This window comes from Necator americanus, chromosome III (genome assembly GCF_031761385.1).
Source record: "Necator americanus strain Aroian chromosome III, whole genome shotgun sequence".
In the NCBI taxonomy this organism is placed as follows: domain Eukaryota; kingdom Metazoa; phylum Nematoda; class Chromadorea; order Rhabditida; family Ancylostomatidae; genus Necator; species Necator americanus.
In genome coordinates, this window is record NC_087373.1 from 26,122,066 (window position 1) to 26,145,673 (window position 23,608).

At 42.4% G+C, this 23,608-nt stretch overlaps 6 protein-coding genes across 11 annotated transcripts; 3 read left to right on the forward strand and 3 right to left on the reverse strand.

Annotated features, from left to right (window-relative positions):
• Window positions 1-3,985: 3,985 nt before the first annotated feature.
• On the reverse strand, window positions 3,986-5,804 carry RB195_010961 (uncharacterized protein; the record flags this gene model as incomplete). Of its 2 annotated transcripts, none has more annotated exons than XM_064192177.1 (2): window positions 3,986-4,148; window positions 5,203-5,804. In XM_064192177.1, the coding sequence occupies 2 exons, from the start codon at window positions 5,802-5,804 to the stop codon at window positions 3,986-3,988; spliced, it is 765 nt and encodes a 254-aa protein (XP_064049760.1). The 2 variants fall into 2 exon arrangements, with proteins under 2 accessions (XP_064049760.1, XP_013302413.2); XM_013446959.2 differs by lacking the exon at window positions 3,986-4,148 and adding an exon at window positions 4,864-4,958 and having other exon boundaries at window positions 5,165-5,804.
• Window positions 3,988-4,293, forward strand: RB195_010962 (uncharacterized protein; the record flags this gene model as incomplete). The annotated part of the gene is made up of 1 exon (XM_064192178.1): window positions 3,988-4,293. The coding sequence occupies one exon, from the start codon at window positions 3,988-3,990 to the stop codon at window positions 4,291-4,293; it is 306 nt and encodes a 101-aa protein (XP_064049761.1).
• RB195_010963 (uncharacterized protein) lies at window positions 4,417-4,764 on the forward strand (the record flags this gene model as incomplete). The annotated part of the gene is made up of 1 exon (XM_064192179.1): window positions 4,417-4,764. One exon carries the CDS (start codon window positions 4,417-4,419, stop codon window positions 4,762-4,764), a length of 348 nt encoding a protein of 115 aa, XP_064049762.1.
• Window positions 5,805-6,185: 381 nt separating the features above from the next.
• Window positions 6,186-11,984, reverse strand: RB195_010964 (uncharacterized protein; the record flags this gene model as incomplete). Of its 3 annotated transcripts, XM_064192182.1 has the most annotated exons (13): window positions 6,186-6,388; window positions 6,590-6,728; window positions 6,806-6,988; window positions 7,290-7,458; window positions 7,530-7,698; window positions 8,343-8,427; window positions 8,495-8,653; window positions 8,717-8,866; window positions 10,612-10,705; window positions 10,788-10,844; window positions 11,263-11,341; window positions 11,406-11,469; window positions 11,537-11,551. In XM_064192182.1, 13 exons carry the CDS (start codon window positions 11,549-11,551, stop codon window positions 6,186-6,188), a joined length of 1,566 nt encoding a protein of 521 aa, XP_064049763.1. The 3 variants fall into 3 exon arrangements, with proteins under 3 accessions (XP_064049763.1, XP_064049764.1, XP_064049765.1); XM_064192180.1 differs by lacking the exons at window positions 6,186-6,388; window positions 11,263-11,341; window positions 11,406-11,469; window positions 11,537-11,551 and having other exon boundaries at window positions 6,567-6,728; window positions 10,788-10,903; XM_064192181.1 differs by lacking the exons at window positions 6,186-6,388; window positions 6,590-6,728; window positions 6,806-6,988; ... (7 more) ...; window positions 11,263-11,341; window positions 11,537-11,551 and adding exons at window positions 11,566-11,692; window positions 11,933-11,984 and having other exon boundaries at window positions 11,435-11,489.
• On the reverse strand, window positions 11,585-15,403 carry RB195_010965 (uncharacterized protein; the record flags this gene model as incomplete). 2 transcript variants are annotated; one of them, XM_064192184.1, is made up of 10 exons in its annotated part: window positions 11,585-11,692; window positions 12,040-12,060; window positions 12,116-12,170; window positions 12,235-12,354; window positions 12,431-12,558; window positions 13,211-13,302; window positions 13,390-13,526; window positions 14,780-14,934; window positions 15,060-15,236; window positions 15,320-15,403. In XM_064192184.1, 10 exons carry the CDS (start codon window positions 15,401-15,403, stop codon window positions 11,585-11,587), a joined length of 1,077 nt encoding a protein of 358 aa, XP_064049766.1. The 2 variants fall into 2 exon arrangements, with proteins under 2 accessions (XP_064049766.1, XP_064049767.1); XM_064192183.1 differs by lacking the exon at window positions 11,585-11,692 and having other exon boundaries at window positions 12,050-12,170.
• A 1,234-nt stretch (window positions 15,404-16,637) lies between these two features.
• On the forward strand, window positions 16,638-23,603 carry RB195_010966 (uncharacterized protein; the record flags this gene model as incomplete). 2 transcript variants are annotated; one of them, XM_064192186.1, is made up of 6 exons in its annotated part: window positions 16,638-16,702; window positions 16,759-16,786; window positions 16,867-16,970; window positions 21,126-21,279; window positions 21,345-21,437; window positions 23,457-23,603. In XM_064192186.1, 6 exons carry the CDS (start codon window positions 16,638-16,640, stop codon window positions 23,601-23,603), a joined length of 591 nt encoding a protein of 196 aa, XP_064049768.1. The 2 variants fall into 2 exon arrangements, with proteins under 2 accessions (XP_064049768.1, XP_064049769.1); XM_064192185.1 differs by lacking the exons at window positions 16,638-16,702; window positions 16,759-16,786 and having other exon boundaries at window positions 16,870-16,970; window positions 23,457-23,526; window positions 23,575-23,603.
• Between the last annotated feature and the right edge of the window lie 5 nt (window positions 23,604-23,608).

Here is a 23,608-nt window from a genome sequence, read left to right on the forward strand (position 1 = left end):
AGTTGTTTACTATATCCTTCTTTTTATTGCCCTCCTTCTCGATGTGGGGCAGGGTTTCTCCTTCGCGTGGGAAATCATATTTTTCTTTCAAGGACTTCGAAAATCTGCCATCGGGTCGGCGGTCCAGTGCCTTAGGGGGACAGTGCTACGGCTGGCAACGTGTCATAGCCATACTCATTCCGCAGCTGCATCCCGTCCACCAACGAACTCACTCAATGCCGTTAATACCACTCAGTTAGGGCGTGCTCCGCCCTCCCCCGCCCAGCGGGGCGGTCGTTCACAGTTCAGTCCCACCCAGATAAACTACGTGCATTCGGATATTTCGTTCCGTGACATGGGCGCCCATCCTTCCGCAGAACATCTCTTTGTTCAGCAAGACATGCACACAGGTTGAGTGTCAGGTAAAAGAACGTAGCCCACCACAACCCCCCCAAACCAGGAGGGTTTGCATCGCACACCTTGGGCCGGTTCCCCAAGCAGGTCGAGTCGTGTGGTCAATCGCGATCCTTCGAAACCCGCTGCTCGCATGCTGCCATCCAAGACTCTTTCATCCTAATAAGGATACTCAAGACTTGTGATGACGTAGTAGTGCCGTAACACGGCTAGTCGGGCGAGGTGGGCGTGGGTTCTTGTGCGGTTGGCGCCAGCCAGCACTTCTGCTCTTCTCTCTTTAAGGTCTTCCTCTATCGCCTCTACGAGTGGGCGGGTAGGTTTAGGGTGTTGTGATCTTGTTTCTTCTCGAACCAATGGTAACGTCGTGGGGTTTAGTCGTCTGAGAACCGGAGAGCGTATCATACCTTTAGAAGGCATATCTTCTTGGGAACTTCTCCAGGTCCATATAGAAAGCTTCGACTTCTTCTTCTTCGTAGCTTGATGTTGGAGCGTAAAGACGAAGATAGTCAAAGCTGGTGGGCCCTCTTCTCATCCCAGAGTCCGATTCGGTCGTAAGTGCAGAGTTAGAACCCTCTCTCGCATTCCAAGACTCTTCTCCAGTTTTGTGGGGGGGTTTTTCTTTTTTAGTTCGTTAAAATTGTTTTTTTTTTTTTTTTTTTTTTTTTTTTTTTTTTTTTTGGGCTCCGCTGGAGGGGGGGGGGTTAGATGACCCCCTTCCTTTTTTTTTTTTGTTAACCCCCCCCCCCCGGGCTCCCCGGCCCCAATAAGCTTTAAAAAAAAAAAAATATATCGCAACGTGCGCCTTCTTGGGATAAGTTGTTCGTATCCCGATATGTAGATAAACAAACCGATGTTGAGCGTTCTGGATTGGGGGAGTAGATGTCATGAGAGGTCTCTTCACTTTCTGGAATAGGAGAACGACATGTTGATGCGTTTTCGCCACGAAAAGGACAGCGTCAGGCCCCTCTGACAATAAGTTTGCCGACTTTTTCTTAACTATCCTGACATAGACAAATGTGTTTTTTCTTTTCGGTGCACTATTTGTGTATGCGAATAACTAAATTAATTAATTAATTAATTAACTGCAGTATCATCGATCCATCTACGCTGCACCGTTCTTGATTTATAAGCATTGTGAAAGGCAAAAAACGCTGCATCTTGCATTGTTGGGTTCGGCGCACGGATTCATATGGTATAGCAGTTTCAAAGAACCCAAGAAGTCGAGTGCACGAGGCTGGGGGAATGTCGACGGAATTCTTCATTTTCGTTGGCCCACCCCTCCTTTCGCAACTCTTCATCATCATTATGGATACCTTAACAGGATACCTTGTGAAGCTTGCACCATGGATGCTACTCTACGTCGATGACATCATTTCGGCGTCTCAAGATAAAGAACTTTAGCGGCAAACACAAGCGTCGCGCAATAGGCTAGCAAGGTTTACGGCTACGTTAAGCGTCCTAAGCCATCCAAGCGTACCTGACGACTGACGTAAAGAAGATTGGTCCAACCAGAAGAGCGAACCCGCCACTGAACGGAAAAAACGCCGAAGAAAAAAAAAGAATAGGAGGTCTCCATCGAAGGCCGAATTTATGTCGTGGCTTATACGAGAAGGATGAAGCGATGGTGGTGGTGGTATTGTTGGGGGGGTCAATCAAGACGATTCATCGACTTTCTTCGTTCATGATGCACGGTTCTCGGGAGTATTCGACCTAGGTTCTATAGAATAGTGGGATTAACGACGAAGTTAGTTTCAAAGCATCACAGCAAAAATGCAGAACCTATCTACAATTTCGGTATTTAGAGGAATCAGCGTGCCTAACGCAGCAGCTCCATGCATCCATGCCTGCGATGAAAAGAAAAGTGATGAAGAGCATTTCATCACTTGCACAGGTGTTTAGAGTTGCATCATGTGTGTCTAGTTGTATCTAATTAGTCGCTGTGGATGATTCCGATAAATCTGATCGATTAGAAGTGAACGTTTTTGCTATGCTATTTGCAAAGAACATCTGGAACACAACCTAATAATGGAGAAATTCCTACTAAAACACCACTACCTGGACAGAAAAAAAGGCAGTAATCAATCTTAATCCACAAATGTGAAGGTCAAATACAAGGATGGAAGCAGGTAAGTAGACGTAATTAGGATGTAATAGGTTGTATCAGTGTAGGAGTGATAGAGATCTTGGTAAGCATTCATAACAGAGGGAAAATTGCTCATAAACCGATTACTCTTTCTTTGTGATCTTTACTTCTTCTTTGCGATCTCGGTAGGAGAAAAAGGAAAAGGATGAGGTATTCTTTCCTAGAATTTCATCTAGCCCACTTCAAAAGTGCTTTGGGGTGTATCTGCAAATTCGAGTCCCTCCGTGTGAAGGAAAAGTGTGTTCATTTTCTCCTCTTACTGAATGTATTACTTCACGTACTCTGTCTGTACATTTCTATTACTCTTTAAAGGCAGCATACCATGAATCTGAGGTGGTGCGGATTTCAGGTGGGGTGTTCGTATACGGAATAGTAGATTATGGAAAGATGTGTGATTCCGTCCTTCTTTCTAACTGCCGTAAAAAACGGCCCGGAAGATGCGGCACGTGCACAAGGCTGGCGCGCTCCAATCGAACTCGTTGTGGAAAATAGCGTTCCGGAATGCTCGAAGCCGTATCTTCCGGGCCGTTTTTATTGGAAATTAGAAAGAAATGAACGGAATCAGCCCCCCTCCCCCCCTCCTCCTTAATCTACGATCCCGTATATGAATACTCCACCTGAAATCCTATCACCTCAGACTCGTGGGATGATGCTTTTAAGCGACTACACCAAGCCTCATGTCGTTTTGACCTGACTCTATGTGTTTCTATAATGATTATGATGATAGTTTCCCTCGCATTCAGGTTTTATCAAAATTTTGTGCTTAATCTTAGCAGCCATGTTTTGTCAACGGCGGTGCATAGTTTCCAAAAGACGCTAAGACGATTTCCTTCTTTTGTCCCTGTAAAGTGAGATTACATCTTCTGTACTTTGTTATTTTTCATGTTTCTGTTCCCATAGCATTTCTCCTTGCAGTGCATTCCACTGAGATACTCCACGTTAGAAAACTACAAATGAATCATACAGAAATGGAAGTGCAAATCGACTCAAAAAAAGGAGTCATGCTACAATACCATAGAACACGTGTTTCAAAAGTGGTAGTTACTCCTCTTTCAATTCCACGTGATAGGCGCTAAAAGTGTAAAAACATATAACATATACTAATATGATTTATACTTTATAATATGTAAAGTATATTATAAAAAGGCGTCATTTTACACATTTATGTTTTTAAGCTGACATCTTTTGTCTTATTCTTGTAAATGGTCAGTCCTACGGCTTTCCAATGTAAACTTATACGAGAACGTGACAAGTTTGGAACTACAGCTTACCTTTCGTAAAATGGCCCTATTTTATCCACAAAAAGGTGTGTATACGGTAGCGTTGTAGTGCGTTATAATATTTTACTTTCTATTCTGAGCATCCACAGATCTCCCCCACTAGAGGGATCAGAACCGATTAATGGCAAGGCTGCGTGCTACGCTATTACCCCTTTATCCGCCACTTTGGCTATGCGTCCCCAGGTGGCGGATAGTGAAGTACTCGCGGACCAAAAGCGACCTTGTGCGTGCCCTGAGACACAGGTGGATTCAGAGGACGGACTTCCTCTTTCTGCTGTGCCAGGAATGACTCATAAAATCTTCGAAACTCGCACGTCGATCCGGCCAAAAGCCTGCATTCAAGTAACTGGGAGGTGCAAGAGTGTCGGTTTGGAGTCGTCTCTAACAAATAAGCTCCACCTGCCCACTCCGGAAGGACGCAGCGTTCTCCCAGAAGCTCATGGAAATAGGGGCTCGCAACCTGCCTATGGGTTTTAAAATTTCACGCATGCTACAGTAATAAGAAAGTCTCCTGATTCCGGAGGAAAGCCTGGTAAGGCAGCGCCAGGAAAGTTGGGGTTGCAGCAGTCATATAGGCTACCAGAATGGAAGAGGGCTAGGATGACGACCTGTACTTACAACGCCCGTATGCTTGCATCGGATGCTATCATTGAAGATCTGACGAAGCAGGCCAGGAAGATTAAGTACGACGTCATCGGACTCATCGAGACGAGGCGACGCCACCCTCTCAACGCCGTATACGAAACTGGAGAAGAACTGTTCCTAGGAACATGCGACAGTAGAGGTGTTGATGGAGTTGGCGTACTCGTCGACAGTATGGCAAAGAACATCTACCGTTTCGAACAACTTGGCCCCAGAAAAACGGCTAAGGAACTTCACATCGGGGCCCACGGCCTACAATGGAACGAACAGGGGGAGAGGCTCTCCGCTTATCTCCGTTTATCATGACGACTAAGACCATCCATGGCAATTCCATCGCAATTCCAGAAGCCCTCTTCTACGCTGGACATGGGAGTCACCCGATGGAGGGTATCATAATGAAATTGGCTACATCATCGCCAATAAAAGGTTTTGCCTGATGGATGTTGCTGCTGTTTTATATGGGATCCGACCGTCGCCTGCTCCAGGAAGACTTTTGTTTACTCGGAGAGAAGAGAAAGCCGCGCAGTTCAGAGAGAGAGAGAATCCCAGAATTTTTTATTTTTTAAAGGGGGGAGGGGGGGGGGGGGGGGGGAGGGGGGGGGGGGGTTGTTTAGTCTGGGATTTCGCTCTCTGAACTTGGCGACTTTCTCTTCTCTCTTTGTCAAGAAAAATCCTCTTCGGAGGAGGCGATGATCCGATCCCGTACAAAACTTTGCCACAACAGTGACGTCCGCCAGGCAGAACCTTATACTGACGATGATGTGGTCTATTTCATTACGGAACCCTCCACCCGGTGACTCCCACGTCCAACGTAGAGAGGAGGGCTTCTGGAGTTGCGAATTCCCATGGATGGTCCTAGTCGTCATGATGAACTCGGAGAGCCTCTCCCCTTGGTCATTCCATTGTAGGCCGTGGGTCCCGATGTGAAGTTCCTCCGGCGTTCTTCTTGGGCCAACCTTGGCGTTGAAATCGCCAATTATGACCTTGTAGAAGGCATGATCTTCTCGGTAAAACTTCTCCAGGTCCATATAGAAAGCTTCGACTTCTTCTTCTTCGTAGCTTGATGTTGGAGCGTAAGCGACGAAGATAGTCAAAGCTGGTGTTGGACCACATCTTCTCATCCTTTCGAACAACTTACGTCCGATTCGGGTCGTAAGTTGTTCGAAAGAGTAGATGTTCTTTGCCATACTTGTGTTGACGAGGTCGCTATCTCCATCAACACCTCTACTGGCGTATGTTTCCAAGAACAGTTCTTCTTCAATTTCATTTACGGCGTTGAGAGAGTGGCGCCGTCTCGTCTCGGTCAGTCCGATGACGTCGTACTTAATCTTCTTGGCTAGTATCATGAGATCTTCGATGGCCGCTTCCGATGCAAGCGGCCATCGAAGATCTCATGATACTATGTTATAAATACACGTATGTTATAAATACAGATCATCATCCTAGTCCTTTTCCGTTTCGGTAACCAATATGACTCCTACAACCCTGCCCTTCCTGGCACTACCGTCCCAGGCTTTCCTCCGGAATCAGCTCCCTTTTCTATTAGTGTGACGTGCGTAAAATCTTAAAACCCATGGGCAGGTTGCTAGCCTCTAGTCATGAGGCATGAGTTTTGGGAGAACGTTGCGTTCTCCCGGAGTGGGCAAATGGAGCTTATTTGTTGGAGGCGACTCCAAACCGCCTTCCTTGCACCTCCCAGTCACTTGATGGCAGGCTTTTGGCCGGACCTATGTGCGGGATACCGTAGTATTATGAGCCGATCCTGGCACAGCAGAAATAGGGAGTCGATCTCCTGTCCGCCACACAGGGACACGCCATTGAGCCTTGGGAGTAGTCGCCTGTGATCCTTCTAGTGAGGGAGATCCGTGGCCTGCTCGACCAGTTCGAACAATAACAGGAGTCAAGGTGATCAAGGTGATTGTGACCGTTTCTAAATTTTCTAGTGACAGCTAGTGCCACCAACAGGATGACTGCTCTCCGCAGAATTCTCTTGAATATTACACTATTAAATTTGGCGGATTTTCGTACGATAAGGTCCTCAAAGCCATCGCATTCTGCATCCACATCATACGATGAATTACAAACATTTTATATACATCACAAATGAACTACAATGGAGGAACAACAACACCCTTTTCTCTTCTCTCCAAATAACGCCTCCTGAACTCTTCAATTTCTGCTTCTCCATTTCTCTGCTTCAGAATCTCTTTGAGTCGAATCAGACGTTGCGCTTTGTCATCCTTGTTCGGTTCTATCCTCTTTTTTAATGACTGTAAAAAGATATTTCATTTGAGTCTCCCTATTAGATATGGAGTTTTGTTTTTTAAAAAGAAGTTTCATTGCAAACCTCTTTGCTCTCCTTCCCATCGATGCTCTTTCGACGATCGGGACTGCTTCTACGATCTTCTCGGTTTCGATCTCTGCCCCTATCCCTTTTCCGTCTGTCCTTCTCCTCATTATCAGAAGAGGGTGGAGTTGGTGTGAACTGACGTTCTCTGAGCCTCTCTGTTTTCGTTGGTGCTTTAACGACCTTAATATGGCCACGGTTTAGAAAAACAAAGAGGCGTAAATGTGTTCTAGTCAGCAACTCGATAGTTAGACGAAGGGACAGATGAATTGAGTGTAAGAGTACATTTTCAAATGCATAAAATAAAATAAAATAAAATAAAATACAAGTTTGAGAACAGCAACATAGACAGGAAACTACCACAAATCAGTATTTAACGGAAAAAAATAGTGTTGAAGTTTCTCCAAACAAATACACCAAATAAATAAACATATATATTCTAAATTTAGCAAATTCTACAAAATTGGAAATTTTATAAACCAACCCTATTCAACCCTGGCTTCAACTCTCCTGGAAAGTTCTTCTTTGGCGGTTCAAATTGCGCCTGACCATCATCCTCATCGTCCGAGTAAATCGACTTCTTTACTGTTATAGGTTTTGTTCCAGTTGAGACGGCTTCTTCCTCGTCATCGGACGATGAACCACTTTTGCGCCTAATGTAATCGTGACTTGTCACAAAACTGAGACATTAAGAAATCACTACATCAGATGTTCATTAATTTACCTTTGCCGAATATTGCGCATTTTCTTCTTGGTCACTGCTGAACTGTCACCACTACCGCCGTGTAATTCACCTTTCTGCATTAAACTCGGTTCTCCTCTTGCAAGCTCATTTAATAAAGTACGCCCAAAGCCAGCTTGCCATGCTTTTTGATGCTCTACAGATGTAAGTTCTGAAAATAAACTTCCTCAGCATTTATCCTCTCAAAATACTATGTAAAACACATTCCCAAATGAGAAGAAAGCGTCAGTTAAGTTGTAAATAACAAAAATAACACCGCGTGTAAGTAACTTAGCGTGCACAAAATCTCTTATTTTTCAGTCGTACTTGAACTTCCACAATATATTGTAAATTCTACGTAAGAATACTTCAGATGGGATGAGAATGGTCCAGATTTGGCATGCTATGCTTTAGGGTGTATAAAAATTCTGCTCATTCCTGACAGGTGTACTTGAGAATAGAGAGAAGAAAAAAAAAGAAAAAAGAAAAAAGAAAGGAGAGCAATGCTTCAGCAAGGTTTCAATTGACTTAGTCTTTACAATGCTAATGTAGATGATAAAGATGGGCTTTGACCTGTCACTACATGCTACCAAGTACATTACATCCGCTCTTATACAACAAATATCGCGACCATTACATTCGAAATCTATCAGAACTTTCAAAGCTTCCCTCCTTTTTCAAAAGATGATCCAGCAACTAAACAAAGTACAATACCAGAGACCATCACGTAATGCGATAGAAATGAGTCTACCAAATAAATATTCATTGTCCTGCCTCTCGTATATATCGTATCTATACCAATCGTGTTCAACTAACCATTGAATCTTTTCTCATAAGCTTCTTCTTCTCGGAACTTTTGTACCTCCTCCATTTGCTTCCTGTACGCACCCGTTACAAAAACCTGGTAAATAAGAATTCTCCATATAAGTGACTTTACTAAAATTTACAGAAGACGTTTGGAAACGCACTTCTTTATCAGCGAACTGGTCTCCTTCTTCCACTCTCTCTTTCTGTTGCTGACGCTCTTCTCGGCTTTGTTGTTCCAGCTCACGTCTTTTGTGCGCTTTAATGATATCCAAGGCGTACTTGGATTTTCTCTCTTTATCAGCCTTCTTTTTTTCTGCTACCTGGATCAATCAAATGTTAATTGGAGATCTAACTGAAAAGCGTGAAGATAGGAAATCGCTAACCTTTTCGTCCCGTATAGCTTGTATCTGGTCATAACTAGCGTCATAATCAAATATGGTTGGATCTTCAGCAATGGCCATTTCTTGCAGCCGTTCGGCATGTTTCTTCACGCGAAGTGTCGACGCTGATTGAATTTGATTCGACACGTCTACCTGAAGAAGGAAACAATTCGTTTGATAATCTGCATTCAATTAACTACAGAGAAGTGAAGAAATACATCCGTATTGTGTTTAAAAGTCTCTATTTATTCTACATACCATAAAAGGTGCCTGAGCGAATATATGTTCCATAGGTTCTTTATACAGATGGAAAGGGAGAAAGACTAAGAATCCATTGGAGGCTATGTCGCATTAAGCGACTTCCCATTTGTAGCATCATCACCATGGATGGTGCATATTCATCTTTTCTCGCTTGAACTGATTAGGGATGAAACCCTTGAGTCCGAATTAGGCGAGAATTCAATTAGACAAAGAATCTCCAGATTCTGTAGTCAGTGAAAAGCGTACGTTAGGACTTTCACAAGAGCGGAAGAGAGAAAAAAAGAAAAAGAAACCAAACAACACACACCACTTTTTCCTCGGAGATAACATAACCTCGAGAGTTCGATTCCCCACTAAAATTTCCGCACATTCTTAGGTTTAGAAAGTCATTAATAACTTTGCAAGAAGAGCGCCTTGAGAAATACTTCTGGGCATGCGTTGTAAAAGAGGACATGTTAAATCTCAATCTTAAATAATAAATATAAAATATATAATATAGTAATAAATCTTAAATAATGTCTAATAACTAAGGTCATACCTGATATGAATTAATTCAGTTTTCGGAATGTGGTAAGCGAGGATTTTTTCTTTCTATAGTACAGATTTTACAACTCCCGGGGATTCTCCGTTTTCCACTATTCAGAATGGACTCAGAAAATTTTTTAATGCTAGTTTCCAGACTCGTTTCCACTAAAATTCTAAAAAAACTCGAAGGTTATAAAAAGTACTCATTCAAGCATTTTGTAGAGCAGGTTTTCTTCTATGAAACATGTCCAGAGAATTCTTCAAAGCTCTCTTCTCATGAAGTTACTAACATATTCTAAACTTGACTATATTTACACAAAAATGTGAGCATTTTTGACAGTTAAATATTATTAAATTCACCTACAAGTAGTTGGAAATCACGTAAAAGTGATTTCTTCGTTCAAATGCAGTTCTAAGTTTTTCTCCTTACAAAAATTCGACCCATCCCTTTTTCTCCTTGTGATTTCGTAACTTATTGGGGAAGAGAAGGAGAGGGTACTACAAAATATTTGTTTTGAGGAGAGAAAGGTACAGTTATCCTTCATTTGATCAACTAAACGATGCCACTCTACAGCTTTAAACTTTCCATAAGAATAGCTGAGAAATTCAATCCCATAAATCGCCCTCGATTTCACCTTATCAGGAAGGGGAGAGCTCCGCAACGTTAAGACGGAACACAGTTCTCGCAAATTCCTAACTAACTCAAAGGAAAATTTGTTAGATCACAAGAACGAGATTTTCAAAAATGGACATATCAAAACAAATACACTTCTCGCGTGAAATTTTGCACTAGACTATCAAAATTTCTGGAAGCAGAAGGTATTAGAAACTTAAGCAATAAATCAAAATTACTTTTGAAAAAGCGCGAGGAATAGCATTTCCGAGAAGTTAACCTCGCAAAACTTCGCGAATCGTCAATGATTTCCAACTTCTAAACATATGAATTTTAGAAGGAAAGTCAGAAGTGAAGTTCTGAGCTCATTAAGATACTCAAAGTAATCCGCCTCACCAGGTCGAAACGTCTTACACTATCAATGGTACACTTCTTACTCCATCCCGTTTTTTAAGCGTGCGTTTTTTAAATTTTTTTCAGCATTTTTCAGCAAGCATACTTTTTCAGCCTCATCATCATCGTCACCGAAAACGTTGGTAACCCTTCGTACAATAGGTTTGTCCTCCTTCTTCTTCAGAATTAATCCGTACTGCCTAAAAGCCAACCGAGTCACTATTACTTTCAACTAACTAAAATAGCAGACTTCCGCCCTACGAATTTTCGAAGAGGACTCACTTTTTCTTTAAATCCATGGACATATTTATACATCCACTTAGCAGCTGGAATTTAGCACTGAAATAGCGCCAAATCTCATACTTAACACCTTCACCCTCACCGCAGACTAATCTCATCCAGATATGTAACAGCATGTCATACTGATTCCAGGAACGCAAATCACCAGAACTATACACTTCAATACATTATTCATTTTATACAAATAATGAATAAATACTTTTTAACTTGGAGACAGAAATAAAGATGAATGGATACACAACAGGAGTTAAAAAGTGGTCAAACCCAATACATCTATATGTCTATAAATTTACAACAAATAGAAGAATTCTGGAGTGTTGTTGTTAGTTCTTCTAAAGAGTGTAATTTACCACGGGAAGATATCACAGATAGAGAAGGGACTGGTGTCAAAAATATGTCTAACAACTCTAATAAAGAAAAAACAGCAATGAGGGCAAGGTACGAACGAAGAGGGAACCGACAAGCGTGAGTAGAATTCCAGAAAAAGTGAGTCTCCCGAAATATCAATGATATTCGATCAGCACACGAAATATCAACTAAAAGTAGAAGAAACCACAACGAACAAAATACAAAAAAACATACAGTCGGTAAATGCAATACCTATATCACCGCGATTGATTAGCTTCAGATTACGCCTCCAAGGGAAAGAACAATTGATTATCGTCTAACGATGAAGAAAGTAGGCTGGAAATTTTAACTGCAGAAAACAGAAACTATACGAAATAGCTCACAGATGTCATAGACATTGCAGCACAACAACCTCAGAAGAAGGCTAGAACTTAGAAGCTTGAGCTGCCGATATAACTGAACAACAGAAAAGAATCCCCAAACCAAAAGAGCAAGTAAATATTGCACCAGTTCAATATGTAGCGTAGCCTTCCCTCCACCTGTAATGGAAAACAAGCCATACGTAGATACTAATTCCAGAGTACGTCTCATCGATCTCAAAAGGGATTAGAGATAATATGATCCTCTTCTCGCCAAATGACCGCAAACACCAGAAATAGCTTCGCCCACACTAACAGATCTCAAACTTGTACTTACAGAAAAACTGCACCAAAAAGTTGGATGTGTTACAGATAGACTCATTCATTAAAAGCTTTCATGGTGCCCCCTAATTAACATACCAGTAAGTGCGAGTAAAGCAATATGCACATATTCGATGCGAAAGATAGTCATAAGAATAGAATAAGATGAAAATAAAACAAAATTTCTTGAGAAATGATATGCTCACAGTGGAGTGATCATTCAAGACCTAAAAGATGGTTCAGGCCTTGAACAAAGGTAACGATAAGAGGTTGCCAGCAGACAAGATATCGAATCCAGTCAAGCAGTTGGCCATAAAACAGATGTGGTTTATCCCACCTAGAAAGAACGACACAAGTATCTTAAGTCGAGTTAAATAGCAACTAGAAGAATTGGAACTCACGGATTTTTGAACATCCTCTTAAGATCGACCTTCTCCTTACAGTAAGGACATGTTTGGAGTTTTCCAACAACAACCCAACCACGAATACAAAACTCGTGAAAAGTATGACCACAAGATAACCTGAAAGACTGCTGTTATCATAAATGGCACGTGTCTTACTTACTGCTCAGAAGTACAGATAGAAATAACAGCATACCGGTAGGTTTTCTCTTCCTCGACATCTTCTTCTTCTGTGTCACTAATACTGCCAACGAGACGACTGTCGCATACCGCGCACACACCGTCATCCAAATGCTTCTTGGGTAGACCATCATGAGTGAAGTACTGAAGTGAGTTTAAAGAATTTAAAAAGTGGTCAACAAAACGTTCATTCATTGAATTCATAGCAAATTTTGCATCAAACAAGACAACCTCCAAACAACATCTTAGCGTAAAAGTCGGCGCCTAGGAAGTAGGGAGGAATCAGAGCACTCAAGACTGCTCCTATCTAACCGCATTAACAGCGCAAAAAATCGTTCTCCGAGCACAAAATCATTCCTGTCTGTCAAATATAGATTGCAGAGAGGCCTCAGGCAATTTTCGGTTCTTTTTCTCCGTTGAAAGTACTACATTATATCACTTAGCTATTCACCTCCAGTTAATCTGCTTGGAGAGTTTAGAGAAGTTATAGCATTAGTAGTTCCAGCTCTATTTTCCTCTTTCCTTTAGTAATGCAAAAGGTGAACATAAACGACTAATTGAGAAGAAGATTTCCAGTATTTGAAATTGATTTCCAGTATTTGGAATGGAAAAGCTCTAATTATCGAAATCTGGGTAAGCCACTTCGCAGATAACAGTGATCTTCTTGCTCCCGGAACGACTTTTTGCGCTCTAAAAACAAAGTGACTGAAGCAAACCTGAGTGCTCCTCCCGCCCCTGAACTCTCCTCTCGCACATTAATCTGATAACAGGTGTTAAAAAAGAAATAAGAGCGCACCCCAATCTTGCAAGCCATCCTGTCCGTGCAGATATGAGCGAAATCACGTCCAAGAACTCCATAATACAAACCGTAAAACAACAGTAAAATTCCTAAATTATTGTGTTCATAAGCATGAAAATCTTAAATCCACTTATACAAAAAAGATGAAGAATTTGCAGAAGTACTGCGGATCTGACCTGCATCCATGCACGTAGTGGACTGCAACCCAAAAATGAAATTAAGACCCATTAGAGTGAAGATCATTATTATGTAACCAGCTACTCCCAACACGTAACTGAGCTTATGAAGAAATAGGAACCACTTGTAAACAAGTCTGAAAACGGAAGGCTATGCTGTTAACAGCGCAATAAATGACTGAAGACAAGAAAATAGGCTTCAGTACACGTAAAAAAAATATTCATACCCTTTGGTTCTATTTCAGATTTACTATTTAAGGACTAAGATAGAATAGATGCTCAGAAATACTGACTTTTGTTCATGGCAAGATTATTCGATCAACTCCAAAGCTTTTCAAAGAACTGTTTTACACATTCCGTCGTAGGAGGAGAGCATACCATTGTATGATCACAAGATAAACATAGATGCGATATTCGGAGCCGATGCTCCGACGCCTTCACTTTTGGACGGTTGACGAAGGGACCTCTTTCACTTTTGGACGGTTGGCTAATGGCTCTTCACTTGAAGCTGCACCCCATGAGCTAAATCCCCTTCACCTGACGAGGGTTCGGCTCTTCCCTATCCTACATGAACATGAACATGATTTGCGTCTATGTAAGATCCGATCGCATATTGGATAAAGTACCATGAGTTCCCAAGAGTACCTGTCTTCAAAAAATGTGCCAAAACTTCGCCAACAAAAGGTTGTTTGACAAGTGGACAACGAATACCAACGTACGTAACACGCAATGGTTACACTTAGACAAAAACCACTCGTCACATTCGGCGTAGGTAGGCAGCTAATACTCCTCCATTACTCCAGCGAGAACATGATTTTGGTATGTGATATGACGCTTCTCTCACTTTCACCCAAGAAGTTAATATCTACGCAACCAAAAGGTTTTTCAAAATCTAGGCCACCAAATCGGAGTAGCGCTGCTTTGTAAGGGCTGCATATGTTGTAGTTGGTGTAATTCTAGCGGAAGTGAATAACGCATTGGTCGTTGAAAGATCCCTAAAAACTGATCATCAGTCCAGTCGGTGTCGAATACAAGAACTTGCTGAAACCCAACACAGCAAATAGAAACATTTTACAACGTTACATTCATTTCGCAAAACTCAAACCTACCAGTTTCGCACAAGACTGATGTAGATGATGAAATTTTATCAGTCATATATACAGCATAGCAACTGACAAATGTTTGGGGTAAGTGGACTCTTCGACAAAACATGCTCTTGATAACTAATGAACATTGAGTCACATCTCCATTTTTTCCCCACCTGCACCAACCCGCAACTAAACTTGGAACCAAAAAATCCAATGTTTTCCAATGATCACGTGTTCCGAAAACTTAGTTAACGGTCTTCTCAAGTTCCACAAAAACGACATCATTATTTGATGCATTTTACCTGGGAGTTGTCCCACTGATGTGATCCTCAGTCGATTTACGCCAAATCCAGGTGGAGCAGACGGTATAAATAACCCATGTGACAAGGAATCTGTACCAACTGCGCGAAAGACATACATACACAGGTATCAACCACATACCCAGTAATGTACACAACTGAAACAACAAGATGCAGCATATATATCCATGTGTAAATATAAATAAATGTAAATATAAAATAATGATGTAAATAAATGTAAATATAAAATAATGATGTAAATAAATGTAAATAGAAATCATACCTGATATGACTTGAAATGTCGCTTCTTCCACTGAACTAGAAAAACTTGGGCAACTACCAGAGTGACTATGAGGATAAGCATCATTTCAAGGTGCATTTGCTCATGGCCTCTGTGTTTTTCATGTAATTTTGCGTGCTCAATTTGCCACTCTTCCTGTTCTGTCAAAGGGCGCTTCACCTAGCAAAACGGATGTGCGATTCAACTTGCAACTGCCAAGAGTTAAAATAAAAAAGCGAAGTCGTTAGCAAGCGAAACCTCACCTCCTCACCCACATCGTGCTGAAGCCGTACACCACCAAACGCATCATGGTGGACGCGTACAACGTTTCGTTCTCTATCATCCATCTTAGCGGAAGAGAAACTTGTAGCAGTGAGACAGTTCGATGCCCAATAAACAGTAAAGCCGCGATAACTTCTATAACAACAAGCGAATTAAGCAATCAAACGTAACTGCCTGAAGCAGCTTGTCTAACACAATATTATAGTCAAGAAAACAGTAATTATTATCAGAGAGACGAGAGGAATCGAGAATACAACCTCATAATTCAACTTTTTCGACAAGAACAGTGCCAAATCTGTGACGACATACTGATTTATTAGTACATAGCAGGCAGATCACAAGAAATGAGTGGAAAGGCAACGATGGTTACTCTTCTGGACTTTCTAAACCAATTCTTGAGGTGCTGTCCATTGCTTTCGATAAAGGATAAAGTTTCTGGGGTTAATCAATCCGCTTGGGATACGATCCCACGTTCACTTCAAATCAGAATCGTTAGAGGTTCACGAACGTGTAACTGGTCTATACAATGACGTGCGGGGGCTAGTCGAGTCAATGATTTTATCCTCCCAGAGAAGTCTGGTACCAATTTATAGACCCCGGAGGGATGAAATGCTTGGTGAGCACTAAGGTGGATTTGAGCCTCCGATCGATCGTGCAGGAAACGGAGCCTCTAACAGCTAAACTACACCCGCCCTTTTATTGCTTTCGATACTAAGACATTTTAAGATTATCAACCGCAAACGTTATAATGCCTTGCAAATGCACCGTGCACCTAAAAATTTTGACTCCATCACTGTAATAATCTAAATTGCATTTTTTTTTCGAAGCTAAGAATTACAACTCCGTTTTGACAACAATGTTGTACTCCTTTTATGAGTTGGTAGCAGTCATCACTCAAATTTATGCAGTAATCGAAAATAAAAAGCAAAACAAGGGAAAAGAGAGCATTGGAAGTCATAAGCTAAACTTGCTGCTGCAGAAATCTTCCACGCACAACCACTGAATCCCCCGTTAAAGTTCAAATTAAGTTCAAACTACTTTTTTTATAGGTTCCTCAGAAGAAATATTGTAAACGAAAAGTCTTGGAATATGAAAGCATGTTAATATCCACTTTAGCTAAAGTTACAGAGTAAAAAACACGAAGGAAAGCACTAATAGGATAGCAAACACAAAAAAAGATCCACAAAGCGCTACGGTGGAGTGTAATAAGATAACGGCAAGGAAAAATTAAAAAAAGAGCATATTACTATGGTGCGATAATTCATAGAACGAGAAAACGGCCTGCACATAAGCGTAGTCATGCGTCATGTTGGAGAGAATTGTCTTGCCAGCTGGTTTCTGATCGAGCAACCAACGGTCGTTCAGTGCTTTTCATCTGTCATTTTTCTTTGCGTAGATCCACTCCAATCTAACCAGCAAGGCGTATAGAAGTCCATCACTACTTTTCGGCACGTTTCATACCTTGGATTTTGTTCATGAGTACTTCTAACAACCTTTTATTCCCCACTCAGAATTAGCGTTGTTTTAGGCGATGGAAGAAGATGTGAAGAACGAGAAAAATACTCAGAGCTCACATGTTCAATCTTCAACCGAGAAACCGGGACCATCGAAAAAAGAGGACGACAATGCAAGGTGATACGTTAATTTCCTGTTCAATCACAAAAATGAAATCACGTAATATTTATATAACCTTAATATGGTTAGTTAGCTACTAACCGACTTGAGTTTGTCCTTTTTGACGCTGCCACTGTTCTATGTTATTATGTTTGGATGACGAAGTGATATAAAGAACTCAGGCAGAAATAGCATGACTAGTAACCATGAACGACATTGATAATGTTTACAGGTTTGATTTCGTTCACATGTCTAAAGTGTTCAATAATAGGAAATCTTTGGTACCTTTGCTGATAGTTGAAGCAAACTCGAAAGCAACTTATGGATTGGGTTTCATGAGATGCTATCGAATCACGTTTATCGTACTAATAAACATGAAGAATTACTCAATGTCTAATTATGTAGATTGCTAAGAAGTATTTTCAGCCGTTTATTCTTAATTATTCCCACTCATTTAGGTGTTTACTCATATATTCTAGAGGAATCAACCAAATTTCCCCTGCGTTCTACGCACACTTCCGCTACGAAATCATCTTTATCAGCATCTTGAGGGTAGTTTTGTGAGAATTGAAACGTGAGAGTGTGCTACTAGCCGAGCTGACTGTCGTCGAAGTGTCGTGCATATCATATGCCGTGCTTTTTGGGTGGAGGTGGGCACTATTCTGCCGTCCGATCGATGGGACGATGTTAGATGTAGTCAGATCAAAACGGCATGAAGCTCGCTGTAATTTTGTAAGCGGTGGCGGAACTAACGATTAAGATCGAGGTTAGATCGTCGCAAACTGCAGCGATGAGTGGAGAGAGAAGCAGAAGTCACTCTCGACCGTAACCGCTATGACCCACCGCACCGCTTCGAGCGCAGACGCTATCGCTACTACACTTAGCTTCATGTCGTTTTGATCCGACTATATCACATTGGTGCCAATGACCTCCTCGAAGCCGCTTTATCTTTTTTTAGGGATGGGTGCTTTTCGTTCTTTTTTCTGTTTAGTGCCCTATCGACTTAAGGAGCGCGCATTGTGGAATGCAACACGTTCGACTAAGGGTGGATGTTAGTCGCACGAAGTCTCCTAATTTCTTCTCAACTAGAATGGATCGAACGCAAAGTCAGCGCTCGATCTGTTCAAAGGCAAAGTATCACGAAAGTGACATAGTTAGATGAGTTAGAACGCTCTACTCTTCTACTTCTACTTGCTCCGGTTCCCTCAGCAGCCTATTTGTTGTTCTTAATTGAATAGATTGCTGAGTAGAACCCAGCGGTATTCGATCGTTCGCACGTCGATGTGGCGCGTGCACAGGGGTTACGCGTCTAGATTACCTCGTAGGAGCGAACGCCGTATTTTTTTTTTTGCGACGATTAGGAGAAATTGAGCAGGACGCAGGACCACAGTTGCAATCTACACCCCGAACTTTGTATTTCCCCAACAGGTTTCCCAGCTATGCCAGTATCGTGAAACGCTGCCTTTTGGAGGATGAACACAATGCCCCATTGGGGAGACCAGAAGGAGGAGGAAATATATGTCAGGAAGAGGAAGAACGTACGCTGCGGCAGACACGCAGCGCTCATCGCAGTGAACACATTCTTAATACACAGATTCTTTCACATAGCAAACGTTCTGCGGTACTTTGCGTTTCATACTTTTTTTAAAATACATCTTCCACTGCAGTCGAACTATCGATTTTCCAAGGTGTGTAAGATGTATTTCGTAACATTCGCCCATGTTGCGTCAAATCAGTCGTCGCATTCATAATAACTGTTTTGCCTCCAATACATTACGGCAAAACCTACGTTTGAATTCTACTGGACAAGCGGAAAGAGAAGGCTTTATTCGACAGCTTACACTTACTATTGTGATAGGTAGATACATATATGATTGATAAGTGAATCGAAGTGATTATCTAGTGAGGAACGACGATCATGATGTCTGTACAACAACAAATATGAATACTGTACATTCCAAATCAGCGACAACAAATAACGAGTCTATCTAACAGTGAACAACGATTGTTCAGCGTTAACTTGTATGGATGAAGATGAACCGATAATGAATATCTCCGTCTAATCCCAAACTGATTTAGGAAGTATGGAGAATGACATGTTGGAGAGTAATGAAGACACGAGTGATACATCAACAGGAATATATACTTGAGTATGAGCCAATATAGCGAAAGTAAGCTACGCCGAATGGTAACATTAATAGATATCAGCGGTATAACCTGAGACAAGATTGAGCAGCAAGGGAGTTTGAGATCGGTTATAATTACATTAATGCCACATGGAGGAAAGGCAATGTTCACCTGAGATGTAGACAAATATGAGCTAGATGGGCGTGGGTTCGATATAGCTTTCAGATGACTTGACGGATTTCCACCTCCCGACCCGCATGATGTTTGCGGGATCGATTCCTCTCCGGACCGCGTTTGTCGCAGCACCTCCTCGAAAGGATTGCGGTGTAAGGAGCTGTGCTCCAAGTCCTGCGTCCAAAGTGATTTGTTTGATGAGTCGTGAGGCGTAATCCCTTGAGTATGGCTTGCCGGAATTATTGCTGAAAATAAATTCTTCTGGCAAATAAGGGGACCGTTGATGGCGCAGCGAATTCCACAGTCTTTCTTCGCTCTCATTCATTCTGAACGCTATAGTACACCCTATTCCCTCTTGATCCGTCTTAGATTTTCTAATAGTAATCCACCATATATCTCCGCCTTTGTGCCTGAGGTCAGCAAAACGTAGCTGAATCACTTCGCTGACTCTCAGAAACGCTAAGAATGCCAGCAAAATCATGCCTGCTCCCTTGACAGCCATGGTAGATGACCTATTAAGGGCCCATCCGACCACTTTTTCCACATTTTCTCGAGTTGCTTTTGTCCTGTGGCGGGCCGGAGGTCTCTTTTTGTTTCCTGTGCGGAGGAGTGCTCGTTGGATTTCATCGTCAACTGTCGGTAAAGGACCAAAGAAGTGAGTCAACGCTGCCAAATGGTAGCCCAATGTTCTGGTCCTTCCTTTATTGATAAGGTGGGCGAGAAACACGTTCCGTAACTTGTGGATCGCTTGGACGGGAACCCGAAATTTCTCCGCAAACTTCAGGAAGTCCCGCCGAACTCTCTTGTAAATCTGGAGAGTTCCTGGTGCTACTGCCGTATCCAGGCAATCGTTAATTATCCTTGCGACTTCGCTCATCCCTGCTTCAGCCGCAATTGCTGCAGTCTCTCCTGCGATTTTCCATTTAGGGGCCTCTGTCATGTCTGAAATGCATAGACTCTTATTGTACGGTAGACCACTATGTTGTGTGGTAGGTCATATCATTGATCGCAATGTTCTGGAAGCGCGTCCCGAGCGGTATATAAGAAGGCTGGTTAGCCGTTTGGTTAGTCTGTTCTACTCCGCATTCGCTGTTTGCACTATTCCCTTGCTGGTTTTACTATCTACTGACTGCCTTGGCTAACTCCGCCCCCCGCAGAAGGAAATCCTGATACTAATAGTTGTTCTCTGGGTCCTGTCCTAATGCAGTTGATAATGCACGCGTATCCGAGAGCGCAATAATGCGACGACCTGTGAATCAGGGACATGTCTGGTGGGCATCTATGCTGGCCCCTGCCCATATCCGCAGGAGGTGACCTCTAGATATGTGGCTATCCTATGCAACGAATACAGACCTTGTTACCGTAATACTAACTAGTCCTCGGGATATGCCAATGGATATTATTGGTGTACCAGGCCCTACCTTCTGGATATTCCTCGGGGTATGTTTACTGTGAACTACCAACTACTGTAATAGGGATGGGTGGGCGGGACTTGAGCTGTCGAAATAGCCAGAATGGCGATTATCCCGGCCCCACCCCCTCGGTCGTACGCAGACGCAGCCGTCCGCTCGCGTCCAGCGGAATTCAAAACCTCACTTTTTGACATGACTTATGGTTTGAATTTGTGCAGAATCACATTAGCTACTACAAAGATTCCACTTCCAGTGGACGTAAGAATTCAGATCTTTTTCAAGGTAAGCAACTAGTGATAAAGCATTTGATCTGAAAATATTCTACCGCAGATCCTCTGGATTTGTCTTTTCCTTGTATATTGCACACCTTCTAGACTTCCAATATTTGGTTATTTTGTAGACACACATACCACTTTACTTTACATTTTATAAACCTTTGCTTTAAAGTTTTTTTTTTCAGGTTTGAATGCAACATTTGCCTAGATACTGCTAAAGATGCTGTGGTCTCCATGTGCGGCCACCTCTTCTGTTGGCCTTGTCTAGTTCAGTGGCTTGATACACGGCCGAATCGGCAGCTTTGCCCTGTATGTAAAGCTGCTATCAGCAAAGATAAGGTGGTTTGTTATTCTTTCTATTCTTGCCAGTTTTCATTCCGTCAATCAATCCTTGCGGTCTCTAGGTAATTCCACTGTACGGCCGAGGAGGCGATAACACTGATCCTCGTGAGAAAGTTCCTCCTCGCCCACGTGGACAGCGAACTGAGGCTCCGCAGGTGCTTTTACCTCCTTGTATATTTGCCGCTTGTACGTGACTCTGTTCCTTCATAGTCCACTTTTACTTGGTGGCAACCTGATACTGTCATCACACCTATTCTACGTTCAGTAGTACTGGAAAGTGTTAGTGTTGGCGCAGAGATCATATCAGCACAAGTACTAAAACAGAGAAATAACTTCCTGTGTTGCGGCGAGTTTTCTATTTCTTTTGCCGAACACTTGTAACAGTCGCTTTAGGGAAAGATAGTTATTGGTTACATTAATTCAATAGTTCACATTAGCTATACAACTGGTCCATGTCGCGTCACATAGAGAACATTTTGCTTACGGAAAGTTCTGTTAGTGAGAGATTCTCGCTTATTTTGTCTTCATTTCGACATTTTATGTTTCTGAATTTTTCTTTTCATAGACGATTGTGCATTGTGGTTGTCGACTGGCAGTTCAGCTCTACCGATCCTCCCACACCTCATCAAATCCAGTCAGCATTAATTCACTTCTGGTGCTAGATGCTAGAAGAACTATTTCAGCAGTGAAACGAAGATGTACATCATCAAGCTTGTAGGTGATAAACAATAAGAAGATTGGGGGATTGATGCCGATGTTATGTTGATCCCCCTCCTTACACAACAACAGTGTTCCTTGTCTTCCATTGCTTAGTAACCTGGCATTCCGACGACAACACGTGAAGAGATTCGTCATTTCATTGTTGAGGACTGGCGTTATTTCCTCTAGTATTCAGGCTATATGCCGTCAGGATCGGGTGGAGTAAGACTCTTTGTCGACATGATGGACTATCGGACTTTGGTCGGGAGGACCTCTGAAATGGTGTGTCCATAATCTCTCAGATGGTAAGGAGGCAGGTGGCTGTCAGAGAGATCGGAGTGGAAGCTGTGAATGTCTTTATTTGTCTTGTCGATACTGTTGTTGTTCGAAATGAATTCCGGAGGGCAGTCATCTTCGTCTTGCGTTTGCGAAGTTTTGAGGGATTTAGCGAACAATCTTTCCCGCTTCTGCAGATTCAGCGAATACCGTTGCGCTTCCCTCATTCAGGTCTTCCTTTATCGCCTCTTTTCAAAGTCTCATAAACAGAGTAATGAGTTTGATGTTGCCACCGGTTCTTCAAACTACCGCTCAAGAGTTTCAAATCACATCTTCAATGGGTTTTCTGGGGCTGTACACAAACGCCCAACGTAGCCTCGCGACTAACGACAGGGATCCCCTCAGTGGGGGAGATTCGTGCGGTGGGTGAATGATTACAAGTTCGATTGTATGATCAGCAGTAAGCATGTCGTACTGACTTCATCGCCGGACTCGTATTACCGCCTTACGCGGATTCTCGCATCTCCGTCATCGAAGCGTGTCGCACTTAACCAATAACTCTGCCCAACCACGATTTACAGCAAGAGTTCGCACGGAATTCATCCATTCGTCACTGTTCCATAACGTGCGAGACAGGTGTTCAGCTTGATTCATACTGAGTGACCGAGTACCTCCAGGTCGACAATGTCCGGCAGTTCAACATAACGAAGCGGAGAGTTGTTACTAAAGATTCCATGTTCTCTCTATGTATGTGACTGATTTCACTTGGGATCTGGTGGTGTGGAAGTTATAGTCGTGTAAAAAGGACATGAAGCACGGTGCAGCTGCATAAGCGGTTCGAAGCGGGGCGATGGGTTAGGATCGAGTAGGAACTCCTACTACCACCGTTCATTGTTGCAATTCGTGATGTTCCCATCTTGATTCCAACTGCTATCTCTACCGTGCCGCTTCGAGCGCAACCACTTGCGCAATTGCACCGTTCTTCATGTCGTTTTGACCCTACTATATATAGCTCGTACGTGCCCAGAGCGTATACTAAAATGGCCGATTGTGTTTACTACAAACAAGAACACCGGGAGCAGGTATCAAGCAGACTCACATGCGCGGCTCCGCAGTTGGCATACATATTGCAAATCTGCGACTTATATATTTCTTATAAAGTCCTACTTTCGACATTTCAACTTATGTCTACTTTTTAGCAAGGTTTCCCTGGATTCCAATGGGGTGACGGAGGGCCAGGTGGTGGTGTACAGTTCTCTCTCGGAATTGGTGAGTTTCTGACAATATTAATATGCCGGTTCAAATATTTCAACGTAGAAATAATCTCACCATGTTTTAGTATATGATCACC